At 35.1% G+C, this 25,405-nt stretch overlaps 1 protein-coding gene across 3 annotated transcripts in view; it reads right to left on the reverse strand.

The window, feature by feature from the left end:
- The window catches only part of TEX11 (testis expressed 11), a 298,719-nt gene that overhangs the window by 25,529 nt on the left and 247,785 nt on the right, over window positions 1–25,405 (reverse strand). For all 3 annotated transcript variants that reach the window (XM_073885803.1, XM_025888290.2, XM_073885802.1), the window contains one exon: window positions 1,143–1,292. In XM_073885803.1, the coding sequence (XP_073741904.1) occupies window positions 1,143–1,292 (150 nt within the window). The remainder of the gene's footprint in view (window positions 1–1,142; window positions 1,293–25,405) is intronic.

Raw genomic sequence — 25,405 nt, forward strand, 5'->3', positions numbered from 1 at the left:
TTCAGCAAACATCAGTAGAGAACCTACTGTTTCTGTGACCCTGCACATAGTCATACATGTAAAGCAATAATCTTATGAGCCAGAGTCAAGAAGGGGCACACAAAGGTGGAAACAAAAAGCAGGTCAGTAAAAGGGCAATAATCAAAAACAGATTTATACTACAATATATTGTTCTGGTCTGATACTAAAAACAGGAAACACTTGACATGAGAGTGAGTGTCAGAGATAACAAACCCTAAAACTTCCAAATGCATTTAAATGGAGATCCATTATATAAGAAGTGGTCACCATCACATGTCCATAAAGTATAGACCACATGTTCCATGTCTCTAGGAATTTTGCCTTGCAAGATAAGGAAAGGCAAATGTGACCTTTGTGCAGTTGGGGCTACCTAATACCTTTATTAACCACACACCAGCTCCCAAGGAGGGTTAGAGAGAAAAAAGGGAAAATAATTAGGCCATTTCCTGCAGCATATCCCCATGCAGGTTCTGGGACCCCAAATACTATTTACTTACAGCCCAACCAGAAATTTGAGAGTGGCAATTGTGGTAAAAAATATTACCAGTATTTCTTTGTACACTTTATTTTTTTAAAAGATTTTATTTTTAAGTAATCTCTACACCCAACGTAGGGCTCGAACCTACAAGCCCGAGATCAAGAGTCATGCGTTCTACTAACTGAGCCAGCCAGGCACCCTTCTTTGTACACTTTAATAAGTTGCTAAGATTGCATCACCTTTGATCAGTGAAGCAGTTGACTGTCATTTCTATCTAGCTGAGTAAAACTAACTTTCCGAAGTTCAAGCTCCCTCTATTGTGTAGTTATATAATTCAATTCCACACCTAGAATAGGCACACCTATTATTAGTAATGCGCTTTACTCGGGTTTCTAAGTACACCAGACAGAAGCAATTATTTTTCATGACCCTAAGGAGCTTATAGTCTCATATAAAAAAAAAGATGCATTAATGATTATAATACATGACAATTCAAGAATACCATTAGAGAAGGAGAAACAAAGTGCTATGAGGAAACATTATATCCCACCTGAGGGTAAAAAATGAAGAACAGAGAGAAGAATAAAAAGTAGTACAATCTAAATGGGTAACAGTCTTCCAAAAACATAAATATAGCACTTACATGCGATTGTTTCAAATGTTTTACTTTCCAAATGAGGCAGTTCCCACACCGATTCCAGGAAGCTGTCAAGTAACGGATCATTCATTTTGGCTTTAACTTCAAATTCATACAGCAGAAGCAATGTCTCACATGGATCACTTGAGAAGTCCCCTAAGAGGGAGGCAAAAATGCAACATTCTCTGTGGTTATATTTTATTATTCTATTCTAATCTCTCTTCTGGGGAGATTTTTCTGTTGAGGAAAATTAATTCTATTTACAATTTGAAGGTTGTCCTAGTGTCTGTATATAGATGTTTTACATTTTTAAATCATTAGATACATTTTTATATTTTAAATCATTAAATGCATTATAAATTTAAATCATTAAATACATTTTTACATTTTAAATCATTAACTACATTATAAATTCACCAACACTTTGAGCACCCTATAATGCATTCAGTAGCACTGCCTACATTTCCTGAAATTATTGCCATGATGTTCCTAAATAGCCTGAAAAAGTGCTGCTACTATCTGATCCAAATCCAATGTTTATGTGCCTCACTTTAATGACTGTGTTAACCAAAAGATACAGTGCTGTATAAACTAACTGTGGTTTTATTTTAAGCAAAGTAAAAGAGAATTTCCAAATTATTTCATTTAGTCAGTCAACAATATTTCTTGGGTATCACCATGGGCATAGGAAATAATACTGAAACTTGTATCAGATGGCATATACCACACAATGTGAGATGGTTTTCATTTATCCCGGTTAGACTGAAAATTTTTAAAAAGTTTTTCTTTCGTGTTTAAAGATTTTATTTATCTGAGAGAGAGAGTAAGTGAGAGAGCACAAGCTGGGGGGGAGAGGGAGAGGGAGAAGCAAGCTTCCCGCAGAGCAGGGAGACTGATGCAGGACTTGATCCCAGGACCCTGGGATCATGCCCTGAGCCGAAGGCAGACGCTTAACCGACTGAGCCACCCAGGCGCCCCTAAAAAAGTTTTGAGGTACACCACACATACAATAAACTGAATAAAAAACAGTTAATCTTAGATTCTTTGGGATTTTCCATGTAGACAATCATGTTATCTGAAAACAGATGTGGTTTTATTTCTTCTTTTTCACTGTATGTCTTCTTTCCATTCTTTTGCTTGGCTCATTGCACTGGCTAGGACTTCTAGGATGATGCTGAACAGGAGTGAGTGTAGATATCCTTGACTTGTTCCTACCCATAGAGGGAAAGCATTCAGTCTTTTGTCATTAAATATGTCATTAGCTGTAGTTTTATCTTTGTAGACGCCTTTTATCAGGTTTAGAAACTTCCCTACTATTCTTAGTTTGCTCAGAGTATTTTTTTAATTATAAATGGATGTTCAATCTTTTCACTTAATCTGTTGATATGGTAAATTAATTGAGTCTACAATGTTGAACCTAGGATAAACCTCACTTGGTTATGGTCTCTTATGCTTTTCAAATTTTACTAAATTACTAAATTTGTAGCTATTTGTTTTAAAAAAAATTTTAATTAACATATAATGTATTATTTGTTTCAGGGGTACAGGTCTGTGATTCATCAGTCTTACACAATTCACAGTGCTTACCATAGTACATACCCTCCCCAATGCCCATCACCCAGCCACCCCATCCCTCCCACCCCCCTCCACTCCAGCAACCCTCAGTTTGTTTCCTAAGATTAAGAGTCTCTTATGGTTTGTCTCCCTCTCTGGTTTTATCTTGTTTCATTTTTCCCTCCCTTCCCCTATAATCCTCTGTCTTGTTTCTCAAAATCCTCATATCAGTGAGATCATATGATACTTACCTTTCTCTGATTGACTTATTTCACTTAGTGTAATACCCTCTAGTTCCATCCATGTCATTGCAAATGGCAAGATTTCATTTTTTGATGGCTGCATAATATTCCATTGTATATATATACCACATCTTCTTTATCCATTCATCTGTTGATGGACATCTAGGCTCTTTCCATAGTTTGGCTATTGTGGACATTGCTGCTATAAACACTGGGGTGCACGTGCCCCTTTGGATCACTACATTTGTATCTTTGGGGTAAACACCCAGTAGTGCAATTGCTGGGTCGTAGGGTAGCTCTATTTTCAACTTTTTGAGGAACCTCCATACTGTTTTCCAGAGTGGCCGCACCAGCTTGCATTCCCACCAACAGTGTAGGAGGGTTCCCCTTTCTCCACATCCTCGCCAACATCTGTTTCCTGACTTGTTAATTTTAGCCATTCTGACTAGTATAAGGTGGTATCTCATTGAGGTTTTGATTTGTATTTCCCTGATGCCAAGTGATATTGAGCACTTTTTCATGTGTCTCTTGGCCACCTGGATGTCTTCTTTGCAGAAATGTCTGTTCATGTCTTCGGCCCATTTCTTGATTGGATTAGTTGTGTTTTGGGTGTTGAGTTTGATAAGTTCTTTATAGATTTTGGATACTAGCCCTTTATCTGATACATCATTTGCAAATACCTTCTCCCATTCTGTTGGTTGTCTTTTGGTTTTGTTGACTGTTTCCTTTGCTGTGCAAAAGCTTTTTATCTTGATGAGGTCCCAATAGTTCATTTTTGCCCTTGCTTCCCTTGCCTTTGGCCATGTGTCTAGGAAGAAGTTGCTGCGGCTAAGGTCAAAAAGATTGCTGCCTGTGTTCTCCTCAAGGATTTTGATGGATTCCTGTCTCACATTGAGGTCTTTCAACCATTTTGAGTCTATTTTTGTGTGTGGTGTAAGGAAAAGGTCCAGTTTCATTCTTCTGCATGTGGCTGTCCAATTTTCCCAACACCATTTGTTGAAGAGACTGTCTTTTTTCCATTAGACATTCTTGTCTGCTTTGTTGAAGATGAGTTGACCATAGAGTTGAGGGTCCATTTCTGGACTCTCTATTCTGTTCCATTGAGCTATGTGTCTGTTTTTGTGCCAGTACCATACTGTCTTGATGATGACAGCTTTGTAATAGAGCTGGAAGTCCGGAATTGTGATGCCACCAGCTTTGCTGTTCTTTTTCAACATTCCTCTGGCTATTCGGGGTCTTTTCTGATTCCTTACAAATTTTAGGATTATTTGTTCCATTTCTTTGAAAAAAAAGTGGATGGTATTTTGATGGGGATTGCATTGAATGTGTAGATTGCTCTAGGTAGCATAGACATTTTCACAATATTTGTTCTTCCAATCCATGAGCAGGGAATGTTTTTCCATTTCTTTGTGTCTTCCTCAATTTCTTTCATGAGTATTTTATAGTTTTCTGAGTACAGATTCTTTGCCTCTTTGGTTAGATTTATTCCTAGGTATCTTATGGTTTTGGGTGCAATTGTAAATGGGATCGACTCCTTAATTTCTTTTTCTTCTGTCTTGTTGTTGGTGTATAGAAATGCAACTGATTTCTGTGCATTGATTTTATATCTTGCCACTTTACTCAATTCCTGTATGAGTTCTAGCAGTTTGGGGGTGGAGTCTTTTGGGTTTTCCACATAAAGTATATCATTCTGCAGCTATTTTCATGAGGAATATTGGTCCACAGCTTTCCTTTCTCATATTTTGTCTGGTGTTGGTATCAGGGTAAAAATGGTCTCATAAAATGAGCTGGGAAGTATGCCCTCTTCTTTCTGGAAGGGTCTATATAAAGCTGGTGTATGTCTTTAAATATTTTATAGAATTCCCTACTGGAGTTTTCTTTGTTACAAGATTTTAAACTACAAACTCAATGGTTATAGGACTATTCAGACTATCTATTTCTTCTTGTAGGAGCTTTGTTAGTTTGTGACTTTCAAGGAATTTGTCCATCTCATCTAAGCTGTCCAAGTCATAGGCATAAAGCCGATCATAATAGTTCCTTATCATCTTTTTAAATGTCTGCACGATCTGTAGTGATGTCTCTATTTTCATTCTTGACATTGTTAATTTGTTTCTATCTGCCTAGGTAGAGGTTTATTAATTGACTGATCTCCAAAACAACAACAATAACAACAATACAGCTTTTGATTTCGTTTTTATTTTCTGTTTTTAATTTAATTTTTTAAGATTTATTTTTAAGTAACCTCTACACCCAATGTGGGGCTCAAACTCACAACCCCAAGATCAAGAGTTGCACACTGAGCAACTGAGCCAGCCAGGCACCCCTGTTTTAAATTTTATTCATTTCTGCTCTTATTTCTTTTGTTCCACTTGATTGGGTTTAATTTGCTAATTTTTCCTAGTTTTGTAAGGTGAAGGCTTAGATTTGAGATCTCTAATTGTATAAATTTTTGTCTGAACACTGCTTTAGTTGTATCCTCTCAATTTTTATATGTGTTTTCATTTTCATTCCACTCAAACTATTCCTGATTTCCTTTTGTGACTTGCTCCTGGACCCATGAGATTATTGAAAAGTGTGCTGTTTAATTTCCAAATATTTGGAGATTTTACAGATGGCCCTGTATTATAGTTTTATAATTTAACTCCATTATGGTCAGAGAAAGTACTTTGTATGATTTCAATACTTTTACATTCTTTGAAGTTTGTTTTATGGTTCAGAATATGGCCTATCGTGATGAATGTTAGGTGTGCATTTGAAAAAAGAAATGTGTATTCTGCTATTGTAGGATACAGTATTCTATAAATGTCAATTAGATCAAGTTGGTTGAGAGTGTTGTTCATGTCTTCTACGTCCTTACTGAGTATCTGTTGACTTCTATTGATTACTGAGAGATGAGTACTGAAGTCTCCAACTGTAGCTATGGATTTGTCTATTCCATCTTTCATTTCTATCAGTTTTTGCTTCATGTATGTTGAAGGTGTTGTTAGGTACATTACATATTTAGGATAGTTATGATGTCATGTTTAATTGATCACGTTTTCATTATGTTCCTCTTTATCCTGAGTAATGTTCCTTGTTCTAAACTGTTTTTTTGCTCGATATTAATATAGCCATTCCAGCTTTCTTTTTCTTAGTGTTTGTATAGTGTATCTTTTTCAGTTCCTTTTATTTCTGACCTATGTCTTCATATTTAAGTGTTTTTTTTTTTGTAGACATGTAGTTGGGTCTTGATTTTTTATCCAATCTGATATTCTTCATCTTTTAATTCGTGTGTTTAGACCAGGGGTGAGCAAACTATAATCTGTGGGCTGACTGTTGTCCAAAAAAAGTTTTATTTGAACACAATCATATCCTTTGTTTAAATATGGTCCATGCATTCCTGTGACAATGGCAGAGTTGAGCGGTTGTATCCAAGACCTGCTAGCCTAAAATATTCAGTATTGGCACTTGAAGAAAAGTGCCCTAACCTCTGATTTAGACCATTTATATTTAATGCAGTTATTGATAGTTGGGTGTTCTTGAACTTCATAAAAATGAGTTATATGTAGAACAACTACTATACAGAAGATCAATAAGGAAATAAAAAAATGAAAACACTGTAAGCCAACTAGACGTAACAGACATTTATAGAACATCCCCCCCCGCAAGAGCAGCAGAATATATGTTCTTCTCAAGTGCACATAGACTATTCTCTAGGAGAGACATATTCTAGGTCATAAAACAAAATTCAGTAAATTTCAAAGTATAAAATAATGCAAAGTATGTTCTGTAACCATAATGTGATGAAATTACCAATTAATAACAGAAAAAAATTGGGGAAATGCACAAATATATGTAAAATAAAAACACCCTTAAACAACCAGTGGGTCAAAAAATAAATCAAAAGAAAAATTAGAAAACACTTTGAAATGAATAAAAATGAGGACACAACATACCAAAACAAATGGGATGCAGCTAAAGTAGTGTCTAGAGGAAAATTTATATCTCTAGTCACCTACATTAAGGAGAAACATCTTAAATCAATAATCTAAACTTCTACCCTAGTTAAGACCAAAATAACCCAAACAAGTAGAAGGCAGAGAATAATAAAGATTGGAGTGGAAATGAATAAATTAGCGAATAGGAAAACAATAGAAAAAAATTAATGAAACGAGAAGCTAATTCTTTGAAAAGATCAACAAAACTGACAAATCTTTAGAATCAGACGTGAAAAAAGGAGACATCACTACCAACCTTAGAGAAATAAAAAGGATTTATAAAGGACTGTTATGAACAACTGTATGCCAATAAGTTAGATAATCTGTATGAAATGGACAATTTCCTAGAAAGAAAAACTACTGAAATGGACTCAAGAAGAAATAGACAATCTAAACAGACCTATAATGGATAAAGTAATTTATTTTTTAAAAAGATTTTATTTACTTATTTGACAGAGAGAGAAAGAGAGCGTGTGTGAGTGCACATAAGCAGGGGGAGCACAGAGGGAGAGGGAGAAACAGGCTCTCTGCTGCGGGGAGCCGGATGGAGGGCTAGATCCCAGGACCCGGGATCATGACCTGAGCCAAAGGCAGACGCTTAACCGACTGAGCCATACAGGTGCCCCAATGAATAAAGTAATTTAAACAGTTTTAAAAACTATGGAAAAAGAAAAGCCTGGCCTAAATAGCTTCACCACTGGACTGTACCAAACATTTAAAGAATTAATACTAATTCTCACACATTTTTTTAAAAATAGAAGGGGATGGGGGCGCCTCTGTGGCTCAGTTGGTTGAGCATCCAATTCTTGATTTTGGCTCAGGTCATATCTCAGGGTTGTAGGGTGGAGCCCCATGTCAGGTTCCATGCTCAGCACAGAGTCTGCTTGAGTTTTTCTCCCTCTGCCCCTTCCCCGACTTGTGCATTCCCTGCTCTCTAAAATAAATAAATAAATTTTTTAAAAAATAAAAGGTCATGGAACACTTCATAACTCATTCTATGAAGCCAGTATTACTGTGATACCAAAACCCAAAGACATCACAAATAAAGAAAATTGAAGAGAAATATCTCTTAGGAATATAAACTCAAAAATTCCCAACAAAATACTAGTAAACTGAATTCAACAACACAGAAAATAATTATACAACATACCCAAGTGGGATTTTTCCAGAAATGCAAGGTTGCTTTAACGAGTGAAAATCAATTAATGCAATATACTATATCAATATAATAAGAAACAAAAACTACATGATGTTCTCCACAGAGGCAGAAAAGCACTTGACAAAATCCAATATCCTTTCATGATAAAAACGATGAACAAACTAGAAGGGAACTTCCTCAGTCTGATAAAGGGCATCTCTGAAAAAGCCACAGCTAACAACACACTCACTACTGAAAGACTGGATTCTTTCCCTCTAAGATATAGAATAAGGAAAGAATGCCCACTTTCACCACTGCTACTCAACATTGTACTGGAAGTTCTAGTCAAAGAAATTAGGCAAGATAAAGAAATAAAAGACATCAAGACCAGAAAAGAAATAGTAAAGCTATCTCTATTTGCATAGGATGTGATCTTGTAAATTAGGTTCCTAAGGAATTCAGTAAAATACCATTAGAACTAATATACAAGTTTAAGATCAATATAAAAAAAAATCAATTCTAGTTCTATACAATAGCAATGAGCAAACTGAAAATAAGATTAAGAAGACAATTCCATTTACAATAGCATCAGAAACAATAAAATACTTAGGAATAAATGAAAAGATGTGCAGGACTTGTACAATGAAAATTATAAAACATCACTGAAAGAAATTAAAGATGTAAATAAATGGAAAAATATTCCATGTTCATAGATTAAAAGACTTAACTTTGTTAAGATGGCAATATTCCCAAAAATGATCTACAGATTCAACACAATCCCTATCAGAATCCCAGCTGGCTTTTTTCTTTTTTCAGAAGTTGTCAGGCCGATCCTAAAATTCATATGGAAATTCAAGGAACCCAGAATAGCCAAAATGATCTTGAAAAAAGAACAAATTTGGAGGACTAACACTTCCTGATTTCAAAACTTACTACAAAGCAATGATAATTAAGACAGTGTGGTACTGACATAAGGACAGACATGCATATCAATTGGATAGATAATTGACAATCCAGAAATAAAACAATGTGTCTATGATCAACTAATTTTCCACAAGGAGGTAAAGACCATCTACTGTGGAAAGACTATTTCTGAAAAAAATAAATGGTTCTGAAACTGCACAGCCACATGGAAAAGAATGAAGTCGGACTCTTACCTCACACCACGTACAAAAATTCACTCAAAATGGATCAAGGACCTAAGTATAAGAGCTAAAAGTATAAAACTTTTCAGAAGAAAACATAGGAATAAATGTTCATAACTCTGAATTTGGCAGTTGATGCTTATATATGATACCAAAAACATGAGCAACAAAAGAAAAATATATTGTACTTCATCAGAGTTAAAAAAAATTTGTGCTTCAAAAGACACTATCAAGAAAGGGAAAATACAACCCGCAGAATGGGAGAAAATACTTTCAAGTCATAAATCTGATCAGGGACTTGTACCCAAAATATGTAAAAGACTTATGACTTAGTAATAAAAAGACAAATAACCCAATTAAAAATTGGGCAAAGAGTCTGAACACACATTTCTCCTAAGAAGATATACAAATGGCCAATAAACATATGAAAAGATGCTCAACATCATTAGTTGTCCAGAAAGTCATGAATCAGGAAGTCAAAACTGCAATGGGACATCACTCTGTACTCAGAAGGATGGCTAGAGAAAAAAAGTCAGATAATACAAGTATCAGCATGGAGGTGGGGAAATCAGAAGTCTCACAGACTACTGATGACAATATAAAATGGTGCAGCCCCTTGGGAAAACAGTCCTGCATCTCCTCAAATGATTAAAATACAGTTATCATATGACCTAGGTCTACCCAAGAGAAATGAAAACATATGTTCACACAAAAACTTACACACAAATGTCTACAGCAGCATGATTCAGAATAGCCAAAAGATGAAAACAACTGATGAATGGATTTTTAAAATGTGGTAAGTCCATACAATGGAATATTATTTGACCATAAAATGGAATGAAATACTGATACATGCCACAACATGGATAAACTTTGAACATGTTATATCAAGTGAAAGAAATCAGTCACAAAAGTCCACATATTATATGATTCTATTTCTATAAAATGTCCAAAATATGCATTAATCTCTATATTAATGGCTGCACAGGGCTCCTGGGGGGAATGCAGGGATAGGGAATGTGATGGGGGTTTCTTTTTGAAGTGATGAAATGTTCTAAAATTGACTGTTGGTGGTGGTTGTATATATCTGTGAATATACCAAAATCCACTGAATTATATACTTTAATGTGTGAATTGTATGGCATGTGAATTATATATCTCAATAAAGCTGTTTTTCAAAATGAATTTTTACCTTGTGTGATATTCCTTTGTGCCTGACTTCTTTTGTTCAAGATAATGTCTGTGATATTCATCTATATTTTTCTGAGTCAGAAGTGTATTCCTTTTCTGATTTGTAGTATTCCATTGTATGAGTGTACCACAATTTACTTAATCCATCCTCCTGTTGATGACACTAGAGTTTTCAAATCTTTAGCTCTTATGAACAGAGCTGTCTTGAACATTCTCATACATAATGTTACGGTAAACAGATACACTCATTTCACCTGAGTATATATCTAGGAGAGGGACTGCTGGGTCATTGCTGTAACAAACATGTTTGGTTTTAGCAGATACTGCCAAATGGTCATCCAAAGTAGTTGTACTAATTTACGTTTCCACTACCAATGTATCAGAGCTCCAGTTGCTTCCCATCCTTACTAACACTTGTTAACTTAATTTTAGCCATTTCAGTGAATGTGCAGTGATCCCTCATTGTGGTGTTAATTGACATTCTCTAATGAGTAATGATGTTGAACATTTTTCCTTTGCCTGTTGATCATTTGTATATCTTTTGCAAAGTTCCTGTTTAATTCTATTGCCCATTTTTTATTGGGTTGTCTTTTCTCATTGAGTTTTAACAGTTTCTTATACACTCCGGAATTTTTCAGGCTTATGTATTAACACATCTTCTTCCCGTCTATGGCTTGTCTTTTTCCTATCTTGATTGTATGTTTTGACAAACTGAAGTTCTCAATTGTAATGAAGTCCACTTTATCAGTATTTTCTTTTATAGGTTTTATAGGTAATTTTTTTGTGTCTCCAGAGTCATGAACATATTCTCCTATGTTTCTTTTTAGAAATCTTATTGTTGTACCTTTCACTACGATCCATCTCAAAGCAATGTTTCTGTATGATGGGAGGGAGGGTCAAGGTTCATTTTTTCTCATATGGATATCTAATTGTTCCAGCACCATTTATTGTTAAAATTTTTCTTTCCCCACTGAATAGCACTGGCACCTTTTTCATGAAATGATCATGTGTGAGTCTATTTCTGGACACTATTTCTGTGGTGTATGTTCTCAGACTCTATTCATCTTTTTCAAAATTGTCCTTTTGTCTCTATACAAAATTTAATATCATCCTGTCAACTTTCACAAGTAAATCAGCTGGGATTCTGATTGGCATTGTCTTGAGTCTACAGGTCAAATTGGGAAAATGGACATTTTAACAAAATTGAGTTTTCCAGTCCATGAATATAGTATATATCTTCATTTCTTTAGGCCTTTAAAAGTTTTCTCTCAGCAATGTTTCAGTGTTTTGTAGTTTTCGTTGTAGAGGTCTCCTGCATCTTTCATTAGATTACTAAACATTTGATGGGTTTTGATGCTGTTAAAAATGGTATCTTAAAAGTTCATTTTTTCCAGTTATTTCTTGCTAGTACACAGAAATACAATTAATTTTTGTGTATTGACCTGTGCCCAGCAACCATGCCAAATTCATTTGTTTTTATTTTTTTAAAGATTTATTTATTCACTTTTTGGGGGTGAGGGAGGGGTTGAGGGAGAAGGAGAGAGGATCTCAAGCAGACTCCACGCTGAGCTTAGAGCCCAATGCAGGGCTTGATCTCATGACCCTGAGATCACAACCCAAGCCAAAACCAAGAGTTGGACACTTAACCGACTATGCCATCCAGGCACCCCCAAATTCATTTATTTTTAAAACTTTAAAATAAAAGTTATAGAAAGTCATTTTGGATGTGTGATTTTTAAGTGTTGAATTATTGGGATAAATCCTACTTGGTTATGATATATTATCCTTTTTATATATTACTGGATTCAATTTTCTAAAATTTTAGAATTTTTGCATCTATCACTGAATATTTTGACCTATACGTTCTTTTTTTTAAAGATTCTATTCATCTATTTGAGAGACAGAGACAGAGAGAGTGACAGAGAGCATGAGCAGGGAGGAGAGGGAGAAGCATGGCTCGACCCCAGGACCCCAGGATCATAACCTGAGCTGAATGCTTAACTGACTGAGCCACCCAGGTGCCCCTACTTTTTCTTTTTTTGCTTGAAATGTCTCTGTCAGATTTTGTCATCAGAGTCATGCTGGTCTCATAAAATCAATGGATTACCTCTTTCTCTATTTTCCATAAGAGATATTTTTACAGGGTTGCTATTATTTCTTCCTTATACATTTGAAGAATTCATACCAGTGAAGCCATTTTCTTTGTGGTTATTAAGATTAAATTTCTTTAACAGGTATAGCACTATTAAAATATTCTAAATAGGACTATTCAGATTCTCTTTGGGCCAACTGTCATAGGTGTACTTTTCAAATTAACTTGTCAATTTTGTCAAGATTGTCAAATTTATTGGCATAAAGTTATTCACAGTGTCCTTTTGTCTTTTTAGATTAAATTTAGATCTCCAGAAAGATTTGTAGTGATGTCTACTTTTGAATTACTGATATTAGTAATTTGTGTCCTTTCTTTTTATTTATTGCTCCATCTAGCTTGGCATTCAATTGTAGTCATCTTTCCAAAGAATCAACTTTTGGCTTTTGATTTTCTCTTGGATGTGTGCTTTCTATTTCATTGTTTTCCTCTCTTTTCTTTGTTATGTTCTTCCTTCAATTTTCCTTGGGTTTCATTTGCTATTATTTCCCTAGATTCGAGCCAGAAGCTAAAATCATTGATTTTCAACCCTTCATTTTTTCTAATATATGCATTTAAAGCTATTTATTTTCCCTTAGTTTAGCTGTACCTCACAAATTTTGATGTCATTATTTTTTCATTTTTGTTAAGTTCAATAATTCCATAAATATCATTGATTTCTTCAACTGATTAAATCTTCAACAGTGGGAGTTTTCTAATCATCTTTCTGTTGTTGACTTCTAGTTTACATTGTTCAGAGAACATACTTTCTAAGATGCAGTCCTTTGAAATATGTTGAGACTCACTTTTTGACTCAGGCTATGATCTATTTTGGTAAATGTTACAAGAGCACCTGAAAAAAAATGTGTATCCTACAGTTAATAGACGCTTTGTTCTACATACATATCAGGACTGAAGTGAAGTTTCACGTTTGGGAAACCTAGAAATCAATAATGAATGTCTGTAGGTGAGCTATTATACACACTTTACTCTGATGAGGAGTTACTGTGCCAAGATAATTGTATGGAAAAATTTCCAGATTCACATCTGTGCTTTTATAAATGAAAACCACAGTCTACAAAAGGAAGTAAGTCAGGGACAAGGAGACTTAAATGACATTCCTTTTTCTTTTCAAATTTTTATCTAAATTCTAGTTGGTTAACATACAGTGTAATATTGGTTTCAGGAGAATTCAGTGATTCATCACTTGCACACAACATCCAGCACTCATCTAAGTGCCCTCCTTAATACCCATCACCCATCTAGCCCATCCCCCCACCCACATCCCTCCATCAACCCTCAGTTTGTCCTCTATCATTGAGTCTCTTATGGTTTGTTTCCCCCTCTCTCTCTTTTCCCCCTCCCATATGTTCATCTGTTTTGTTTCTTAAATTCCACATATGTGTGAAATCATATGGTATTTGTCTTTCTCTGACTGGCTTATTTCATTTAGCATAATATACTCTAGTTCCATCCATGTCTTTACAACTAGCAAGAGTTCATTCTTTTTGATGGTTGGGTAATATTCCCTGGTATGTATACACCACATCCATTCATCAGTCGATGGACATTTGGGTTCCTTCCATAGTTTGGCTACTACTGATAATGCTGCTATAAACATCAGGGTGCATGTACCCCTTCAAATCTGTATTTTGATGTACCATTTGTGTAAATACCTAGTAGTGCAATTGCTGGATTGTAGGGTAGTTCTATTTTTCACTTTTTGGAAGAGGACCCTCATACTGTTTTCCAGAGTGGCTGCACCAGCTTGCATTCCCACCAAGAGTGTAAGAGGGTCCCCCTTTCTCCGCATCCTCACCAACATCTGTTGCTTCCTGTGTTGTTAATTTTAGCCACTCTGACAGGTGTGAGGTGGTATCTCATTGTGGCTTTGATTTGTATTTCCCTGATGATGAGTGATGTTGAGCATTTTTTCATGTGTCTATAGCCATCTGTATATCTTCTTTGGAAAAATGTCTATTGAATGACATTCCAAATTAGGTCAGGCATTTGGGAGAAGGAATAGTATAGGTCACCATAAATATCTGGGAATTGTAACAAATGTGTCTTCTGACCTTGTGACCCTTGCTACATTTTATTTTTTTTATTATTTTTTTAAATTTTTTTAAAAGATTTTATTTATTTATTTGAGAGAGAGAATGAGATAGAGAGAGAGCATGAGAGGGGGGGAGGGTCTGAGGGAGAAGCAGACTCCCTGCTGAGCAGGGAGTCCGATGCTGGACTCGATGCCGGGACTCCAGGATCATGACCTGAGCCGAAGGCAGTCGCCCAACCAACTGAGCCACTCAGGCGCCCACCCCTGCTACATTTTAATGACCCCAGAGTTCTGTAATCAAAATCCCTACTCACTGCCATTAGAGCTTTCCTTTGTATTATTAGGGTAGGCTTATGCTGCCTATGAGACATAATTCAAATGGAATGATGTCAAAATTGAAGATTTTTAGGACCAACTTCTATCAGAGATACTTGGGTATCTCCAGATAATTGTTTACTTTCCTTTGGAGAAGTAATCTTAAATTTAGTTCTTTTGTTTCTGTGGCCTAAGGCCAGACCCAAAATGTACACTAGAAAATCCACTCAAGTGTTGTCATCTTGTTTAATGTGCCTGAGGATCAACTCCAATTGCTTCTTCTCTTGGCTAATCTCAAAACTATCATCTCTGAGAATTTCTTATCCATTGAGAACTAATCTCTGAGCCAAAAGCAACCCATGACTGACTGCTAGTTATTACGCCAATGGAAGGACCAACTAAAAAATGTCTGATGAAGGAATAAGCATTTAATCCTAGTTTTGGTGTGTGTAAGTGAACAGATAATTCCAACATGAGCTTTGATAAATGACAGTTTTTAGCTACTGCATTTGGATAAATTAGAATGACCCTTCCAGTTCTGGGCTGAGGAGACCATAATATGTAAATATATATAAAAGTAGAGATAATCCCATCCTGTCAGCAGAACTGCCTTTGTGTTGGTTGAGGATTCATACTGGGTTTTGTTCTAAAACTCTCAGGAGGTTTACTCTAACATAACTGCTAAGACGTTCAATGATGACATTTGACGAATACTTTATACCAAGGTCAAAATTATAGCACTGGAGATAAGTGAAATTTGCAATGACTCAAAAAATAACTTAAAAGGCTTTTCTCCATCTTCATGATTTTTAAGTAAAAAATTTACTCATATTACAAAACAGATAGCCTTAGGAAATCTAATCACTAAGATTACTTCTAGCCTTAACATTTGATGACATTTTATGTAGAGTATAATTGCAAGGATATTCTTAGCAACATCTAAAAGTTAAGTTCTTCAGTGGAGACCCTAAAAAGGAGCCGGAAAGACTGATTAAGAATCTGTGACCTTCCTTGTGTTTGGAGTGTCTTATGATCATAAGCAGTCATTTCTGGTATAATCCCTACTTCCCCTTACATCTTTTTTCTTTTCCTGGACACCTAACCTGCCCTTCTCTGCCCTACACCTATATCCCAAGTTGAATCTTTATTAAAGTATTTTTTCTAAATGTTCTCCCAAAGTACAAACTGATAATGACTTAAATTGTGAGCTTTCTCAATGATTTTTGCATAGAGAGCTCTCAAAGACCAAAATATTCTAATACTCGAATGAATGACTCTCTAATGATAGAATTTCTGGTGCCATAGCAGTATTTCATTCAGTAAATATTTATTAAGCTCTAGTACGTACCAGATAGTTTTAGGAGGTAGAGATAAAGAATGAACAAGACAGACAACTTTTCTGCCTAAATGGAACTTAGACTCTAGTTGGGGAGAGAAATAACATATATAATATAAACATACATAATAATATAACATCAAGACAATATATCATTAATAATATAATAATATATAATATAATATATCAAGTAGAGATTAGTGTTGTAACCTATATATATAGGTTATGGGGGTAGTGATGGAAGTTGCTATTTTAGAAGGCGTGTGGTCAGGAAAGATCTAAGTTGGGAAGTGACACTTGAGCAGAGGATGTGGGGGAGCAAGCCATATGATATCCAGGAAAAGAGTGTTTTATGAAAAAGGAATGGCAAATATAAAGGCCCAGAGTTAGGAAAGTAGTAGTACTGATATAGTGGGACTAAAGTATGGTGAGTTGAGAGGCAGGTGATGGGAGATGGAGGCAGAGAGGTAACCAAGGGCCAGAAAATCTATGGTCTTGAAGATCATGATAACAACTTTGAATTTTATCTTAAGTTCAAGTAAATAGGAAGTACAAGAGGACTGACATGATATGACTTTTAATACTGACTGCTGTGTGGCTACTGGATTTACACAGGGGCAAAAGTGGGAGCAGAGAGGATAGTTGGGAAGCTATTACATTAGTCCAGCTGAGAGATGAAGTAGCTTGGACTAAGGAAATACTGCTGGCCTGATTTATTGTTTGGAAAGGGCACATCATAAATCACACTACTCTCAGCTTCACCTCCCACTATATAAACCCTAAATAAGAGACAACTCCAAAACTAACAATGTTCTCTTATACATCTGGCTTTTGTTTATTTAGTTTCTACAGCTTTTAATGCCTTTTACTTGCTTTTCTAACCATTAAATCCCAATCATTCTTCAAGAATAAGTTCAAATATTACCTTTAAGAATGGATCATTTCTTGCTCTGTGATCCCACATACTTTACATTTCTATTACTGAAGTTATTTTCATTTTGCTTTGTATATGTGAAAGGAATTATGTTTCTTACCTCCTTTCTTCACTGTATATTTCTTAAGGACAGAGACAACAACACATTTCCCTATGTTTCACAATACTTAGTAGCACTTGTCATTTAATGAAGACTTTATAAAATGAATGTGGTAAGCTGCTTTCCTTAGGTCACTAAAATAATGGCATGTCAGGGTTAATCCTTTTGTAAAAGCTAATTCCCATAGTACTAAGATTTCAGTCACTGTTTATATAGTTCTTAATTAACTTTGATTTGGAATAGATTTTTAAAAGGTTGGCATTTTCCAATTTTGCCCAAGAAGCTTATGATTCACCAGCTTTGCACTTTCCCTTATTTTGTCTGTTTACAGTTGGAAGCTTAATGATTTATTTACATTACTCACAAGCTGGGCTCATACTTTTAGGCATTATTTCATTAGAAATACCCAGTCTTAGGAAATATAAACCTTTAACAACTCAGATTCATTTCTTCTAAGTGTATTTTCCCCCGTCTCATTCTTTTTTAAATAAATGACTTGCATTTAAGCTTGGGAATTACATCAATGAATAAAAGGAAGGATCTGAAACAGTTTCCCAATAATTTCTGCCCCTACCTTCCAGTTTAAACTTAAAGTTAATCAAAGTTTAATCTTAATCAACAGGTTGAGCATAAATATCAATACCACATAAGACTTACCACATAAGTCTCAAAGGTAACAAGATACGGGTTTTTTTATATGGGGATTCTATATCATTTATTTTTTTTCAGTTTTTATTTAAATTTCAGTTAGTTAACATACCATGTAATATTACTTTCAGGTATATCATATAGTGATTCAACATTTCAATACAACACCCAGTGCTTATTAAACAACTCTACTCCCTAACACCTATTTAAACCATCCCCCCATCCACGTCCCCTCTGGTAACAATCAGTTTGTTCTCCATAGTTAAGAGTCTGTTTCTTGGTTTGCCTCTCTCTCCCTTTTTTCCCTATGTTCATTTGTTTTGTTTTTTAAATTCCACATGAGTGTAATCATATGGTATTTGTCTTTCTCTGACTGAATTATTTCACTTAGCATGATACTCTCTAGCTCCATCCACATCATTGCAAATGGCAAGATTTCATTACTTTTTATGAATTCCTTTTATATATATACACACACACTACATCTTCTTTATCTATTCATCAGTTGATGGACACTTGGGCTGTTTCCATAATTTGGCTACTGTAGAGAAGGCTGCTTTAAGTATCGGGGTGCATGTATCCCTTTGAATTTGTATTTTTGTATTCTTTGGGTAAATACCTGGTAGAGCAATTGCTGGATCCTAGGGTAGTTCTATTTTTAACTGTTTGAAGAACTTTCATATTGTTTTCCAGAGTGGCTGCATCAGTTTGCATTCCTGCCAACAGTGTAAGAGGGTTCCCCTTTCTCCACATCCTCACCAACACCTTACATCAATAAACAGAATGATCTGAAACAACTTCCCAGTGATTTCTATTGTTTCTGTGTTGTAGATTTTAGCCATTCTGACAGGTGTGAGGTGGTATCTAATTGTAGTTTTGATTTGTATTTCCCTGATGATGAGTGATGGTAAGCCTCTCTCTTTTCATGTGTCTGTTGGACATGTGTATGTTTTCTTTGGAAAAATGTCTCTTGAGGGGTGCCTGGGTGGCTCAGTCATTAAGCACCCAATTCTTGATGTCAGCTCAGGTCATGATCTCAGGGTCATGAGATGAAGACCCGCACTGGGCTCCATGCTGGGCATGGAGTTGTTTAAGATGCTCTCTCTCCCTCCTCCTTCTGCCCCTCCACCCACCCTGCTCAGGTGTGAGTGCTCCTTCTCTCAAAAAAAAAAAAAAGTGAAAATGTCTCTTCAGATCTCCTGCTCATTTTTAAGTTGGATTATTTGTTTTTTTGAGTGTTGAGCTTGATAAGTTCTTTATAGATTTTGGATACTAACCCTTTATCAAATATGTCATTTGGAAATATCTTCTCCCATTCCATAGGTTGCCTTTTAGTTTTGTTCACTGTTTCCTCTGCTGTGAAGAAGCTTTTTATTTTGACGAAGTTCCAACAGTTTATTTTTGCTTTTGTTTCCCTTGCCCCAGGAGACATATCTAGAAAGAAGTTCCTATGGCCAGTGTCAAAGAGGTTACTCCCTGTGTTCCCTTTAGGATTTTTATAGTTTCAGGTTTCACATTTAGATCTTTAAGCCATTTTGAATTTATTTTTTTGTATGGTGTAAGAAATTGGTCTAGTTTCATTCTTTTGCATGTTGCTGTCCAGTTTTCCCAATAGCATTTGTTGAAGAGAATATCTGTTGGATATTCTTTCCTGCTTTGTCGAAGATTAACTGACCATATAGTCATGGGTTCATTTCTGGGTTTTCTATTCTGTTCCATTAATCTATGTGTCTATTTTTGTGCCAGTATCATACTGTCCTGATCATTACAGATTTGTAATATAAAGTCCAGAATCGTAAAAAAGAAAAAAAAAAGTCCAGAATTGTGATGTCTCCAGCTCTGCATTTCTTTTTCAAGGTTCCTTTGGCTATTCAGGGTCTTTTCTGGTTCCATACAAATTTTAGGATTGTTTACTCTATCTAGCTCTGGGGAAAATGCTGGTGGTATTTTGATAGGGAATGCATTAATTGTGTACATTGCTTTGGTAATATAGACATTTTAACAATATTTGTTCTAATCCATGAGCATGGAGTGTCTTTCTATTTCTTTGTATCATCTTCATTTTCTTTCACCAATGTTCTATAGTTTTCAGAGTATAGGTCTTTCACCTCTTTGGTTAGGTTGTAGGTATCTTACTGCTTTTGATGCAATTGTAAATGGCATTGATTCCTTAATTTCTCTTTCTTCTGCTTCGTTATTGGTGTATAGAAATGTGACAGATTTTTGTATGCTGATTTTGTATTCTGCTACTTTACTGAATTTGTGTATCAGCTCTAGGAGTGTTTTGGTGGAATCTTTCAGGTTTTCTGTATAGAGTATCATGTCATGTGTATTTTTGTTTTACTTATTAAAGTAGTACATATTCATTGAAAAAGTCAAACAATACAAGAATAAAATAAAAAGTAAATCTCCCAAACTCACTAAATCCTAACCTAAGAGTAGTAATAAGCAAGTGTTGAGTTTGGTGTGTAACCTTCCAAGACTTTATATATGATATATGTATTCTTATATATGTGTGTATGTGTGTGTGTGTATAATATATATATTCTTCTGTTTATTCATGCATGAACCAATATCATGAATGTGCTAGGTATTGGATAGAAAGACAAACAAAAACAGACACAGTATATTTCCTCATGGAGCTTATAGTCTAGCATATGTGCATACAAATATGCATAAACATATATGTTTTAAAGATAAAAATTGAGTATCAGAAAAGACCAGCAAGAGTATAACACTCCAAAGTGAGGGGCACACCCCAAGGTGCAATTCTTTTACCTACAATAACAAAAAGAGAGTTTATAGGCTGGTGGAGGGAATGCGTCTGGATTTGGGTTGGTTGTGAGAAGCAGAAGATAAAGGGCTGAAGAGTACACAGCTGCTCAGTGAGGCAGTAGAGAAGAATCTCTGTGTTGGGGTGCCTGGGTGGCTCAGTCATTAAGTGTCTGCCTTCGGCTCAGGTCATGATCCCTGGGTCCTGGGATCGAGCCCTGCATCGGGCTCCCTGCTCAGCTGGGAGTCTGCTTCTCCCTCTCCCACTCCCCCTGCTTGTGTTCCCTCCCTCGCTGTGTCTATCACTGTCAAATAAATAAATAAAATCCTAAAGAAAAAAAAGACTCTCTGTGTTATGAGAAGCCCTACAGCTGCCTATATCCACTGGCTGGGAAAATGTAGAGGCTACAAAAAATCATGTACATGACAGCCTTAGATTATCATAAGCATAATTTCTGCAAGACTGAATCATGGCCCTGGTCTCCTTTCCACACGAATCTCCTGCAAATAGTTGTAAAAAAGTACCTCGATTAAAGATAAGTTATCACAACTCAATAGCAAAAACTAATAACCCCAATTTAAAAATGAGCTAAAGACATGAATAGGTATTTCCCCAAAGAAGACATACAAATGGCCAACAGGTATATGCAAAGATGCTCAACATCACTAATCATCACATAAATGCAAATCAAAACCACAATGAGGGGTGCCTGGCTGGCTCAGTCAGTAGAATATGTGACTCTTGATGTTGAGAGTTCAAGCCCCACGTTGGGTATAGAGATTACTTAAAAACTAAAAAAAGAAAAACCACAATGAGATATCACTCACTCCTGTCAGGATGGCTATTATATATATTTAAAAAACAAGACAACAATGTTGGTGAGGATGTGGAGAAATTGGAACCCTTGTACACTGTCGGTTGGAATTCAAAATGGTACAGCCACTATAGAAAACAGTATAGATAGGTTCCTCAAAAAATTAAAAATAGAACTACTATATGATCCAGCAACCCCACTTCTGGTATTTATCCAAAATAATTCAAGTCAGGATCTTGAAGAGATAGCCAAGATGTGACAACAATGTAAATATCCATTGAGGGATGAATAAATAAAGAAAATGTGGTATGTACATGTAGACTATTCAGCCTTAAAAAGGAAGAAAATTCTTCAATATGTGTCAACATGAATGAACCTTGAGGACATTACATTGAGTAAAATAAGCCAGTCACAGAAGGACAAATACTGTATGATTCCACTTATATGAGATGAGATAATTAAAAGAGTAAAATTCATAGAATCAAAGAGTGGAATGGTGGTTGCCAGGAGCTGGGGGCAAGAGAAATGAAGAAATGTTAGTCAATAGGCATAAAGTTAACAGCTAAACAAGATGAATACATTCTAGAGATCTGCTGTACAACCTGGTACCTATGGTAAACAATACTATACTGTACACTTAATACTTTAAGAGGATAGATCTCATATTAAGTGTTCTTACCACAACAAAATAAAACTTTAAAAAAGATGTAAGAAATAACAGTGTAAGATACTACTTGAAAGAAAAAAGAATGGTAGGAGAATTCTTACCAGAGACCTATTGCTATAAAGCAGAATAAAATCGTGACCAAGTATGTCAACCGGAATTTCAAAATATTAATTAAGGAATCATGTCTATAAAATAAGAATATAAAGCAGGGATTTAAGAGCTCAAGAATGGCTGGTAGATAAAAGAAAATGAAATATGAGCCATTTTAGAAATAAAGACGGAAATGAGAAGAAAAAATAAAACCATCACAGGAATAAAGGTAAAACTGAAAGCAGCAAAAGAGAGAAGAGACATTGCTGGATAAACGGTAAGAACATAGAAAACAAGAGAAAAGCAAGCAAAATGAAATGAAAATTGAAACTGGTTCGAAAATCTTCAGGCTCCCTCATCAATTAATGAGTTAAATAAAATCTTTAACACATGTTCATTTTATATTTGTATGACAGTCATGGTTATATCTTTAAAAAATTATTGACCAAAATGCCTAATGGATACAAAACCAGGTAAACTGTGTTGCTGGTAAAGTAAAACTCAGGGACTACTTAAACTCATCTTCCCTTGGCTCCCGGATTAAATTTCAAGTGCCAACAAAACTTTGAGGAATAATTTTTTCTTTTCTATTGAGTTTATGTTTCATTTTGTTTCTGGTTCGTATACAGCCAATGCCGTTCACTGCCCTGGTACCAGCAATGAATGGGAATATGGTTTGACTATTTGTTGAGTAAATGGATTAATGGATTACGTCTCTGGGTAAGAAACAACAGACAATTTAATTTGTTAGTCTTTTTTGTTATTCTTTTTGACCATTTTGAGCTCAGATTAAACAATTATTTCATGCCTGCTGGGAGGGAAAACAGCACTCTGATATCCATCTAGACTGGTGAGTGTACTCTTGGATCTGCAGCTGAAATTGTAGCTCTGAATCCATAAGCTCCCTAGGTCTGTGTCCACGTGTCCATACTCAAGAAAGGTCCTGACCTCACATCATGTGAAATGTTTTCCCATCTCTGGCTGGTCTCCACAAATTAGATGACAAAGTCTTCTATGTTAAAGGAGCTCTGTTCTGGTTTATAGACATAAGTAAGCACAATATTCTTAAAATTCTCACAAAAAGAAGACTAAACTAATATTTTAAATGTGTTACACCAGAGTGTGCTTGTAAAAAAATTCTGCCAACTCAGAAACATTTTAAGATTCCAAAGTTAAGGTAAGTCTTTGGCAAGCAAGATTAGTTTAATAATTTTGGTTTAAAACAAAAAGCTAGGTCTTTGTGGTTTATTTGTATAAAGTATAAAACAAGCATACATTTAATTTGAAACTAGGTCTCTTTTCCTAGGTGTATACAGGTTTATTGATTAATATTACATAGTTCTTATATATAACATTTAAGATTATAAAAAACGTAAAGTGTATTCAACTAAAATTGAACCATTGTTCTGACAAACTTAATTTCAGCTGTAACTATGTGCTGTAGTATGTTAGGTTTAAGATAGTTTCCAAGACATTTAGTTAACTTAAAATGCAAGACTACTATTAAATTGAGTCAATTAATAAATACTGAATAAAAAGATAAATTTTAATTAAAATCAAATACTTAAATATTGATTACAAAGCACAGATTTAAGTTTTATACTATTGCTTATTTTTATATGCTATAGAGAGGTGAAATCTTTGGGTCATGTTACTGAATGTGTTCATTTTTCCTTTTTAAAAGGATGGGTGTGGCCACAGAGAGCTATATGCTATGTATGCTCAAGAATTCTGCTAATTTGCTATAAAGCTTATAAGAGATGGTTCTCAATTGCACACGTCCAAATTTTCTTTTTGAAATAAAAATTATTTTGGTTAAAAGTAAAAAAAAATGTAACAATTAAAATAAGTGGCTGACATTATATTACGAGCAATAGTAACAAATGGATATGTGTTTTTGCTTTTAAAAGAACATGCAGTTTATTCCTAAAGCCATGGTTCTCAAACTTCTATTCTCAGGACCCCTTTGCCCTCTGAAAAAAATTACTAAGAACTTCCAAAGAGACTTTGAGAAATTCTTTTTTTAAAAAGAGATTTTATTTGAGAGAGAGAGAGAGAGAGAGGGAGATCATGTGTGTGCAAAAGTTGGTGGGGGGAGGGGCAAAGGGAGAGGAAGAAGCCGACTCCATGCTAAGCAGGGAACCTGCCACTTGGCTCAACCACAAGATCATGACCTGAGCTGAAGGCACCCAAGCGCACCCCCTAAAGAGATTTTTCAAATGTGGATTATATCTATCAATAACTGCCATATTAGAAATCAGAACAGAAAATTTAAATATATTTACTGGCTGAACTTATTTGAAACAAAAATCACTGAATGCTAGTGTCGATTTTCAAAAAAAAATATATTTAAAAAATCAATGAGAAGCCTGTGGAAAATTTTTGAAAAGCTCTTTACTCTGACTTAATAGAAATAGCTAGATTCTCATACATGCTTCTGTACTTGATCTATTACAATATCACACATCAAATAGCTTCTGGAAAACGACATGTCTTAGTATTACGAAAATAGTTTTGACCTGGCAGATCACCAAAAAGATTGTCAGTTTGTTTCAGAATATAAAAGAGTATATAATGAAGGACTGATTTGGAAAGTAAATTTTATTTGACCTGGTTTAAATCTGAGTCTGAGATAAAGCTCTGTAATGTATTTAAATGTAGCAAAATTATCTTGATTTTGATGGGCTTGCTTGCTTGGTTTACTGATTAATGCCTTCACTTACAATAAGGAAGGTTATTCTTTATTTTCTATGTAATCTGCCTAGATAGCAGATTCTGTGTTTTACCAGAATAATTTTCTGATCTTTATGTTGTTTATTGTGTCTTTATTCTTGATCATTTAATGGCAAACAAAGTAAAAGTTTCCTCATTTATCAAAGAGCTTAACTTCTTCAAAACTGTTACCTCCTATGCTACTTTTTAAAATGTTTTGATATCATTTTGCTTAGATAGGAAATCAAGTGTTGTTTCTGAGGCACCCATGACCCTATCTTAATCAAGTACCCAAATCATCTCTAACAACTCTTGATTTTTTTCTTCCAAAAAGTTACATCCCTGTTATAAAAGATATAAAGTTTTTATAAAGTTTTCAGGATATCTTTTAAACCTAAAACTATCTTTGAGATTTCTAAAAGGGATCCTGGAAAAATGCAAAAATTCAT

Source organism: Callorhinus ursinus, unplaced genomic scaffold, assembly GCF_003265705.2.
Source record: "Callorhinus ursinus isolate GAN/ISIS: 27379988/994484 unplaced genomic scaffold, GSC_fseal_2.0 scaffold66, whole genome shotgun sequence".
Lineage (NCBI taxonomy): Eukaryota > Metazoa > Chordata > Mammalia > Carnivora > Otariidae > Callorhinus > Callorhinus ursinus.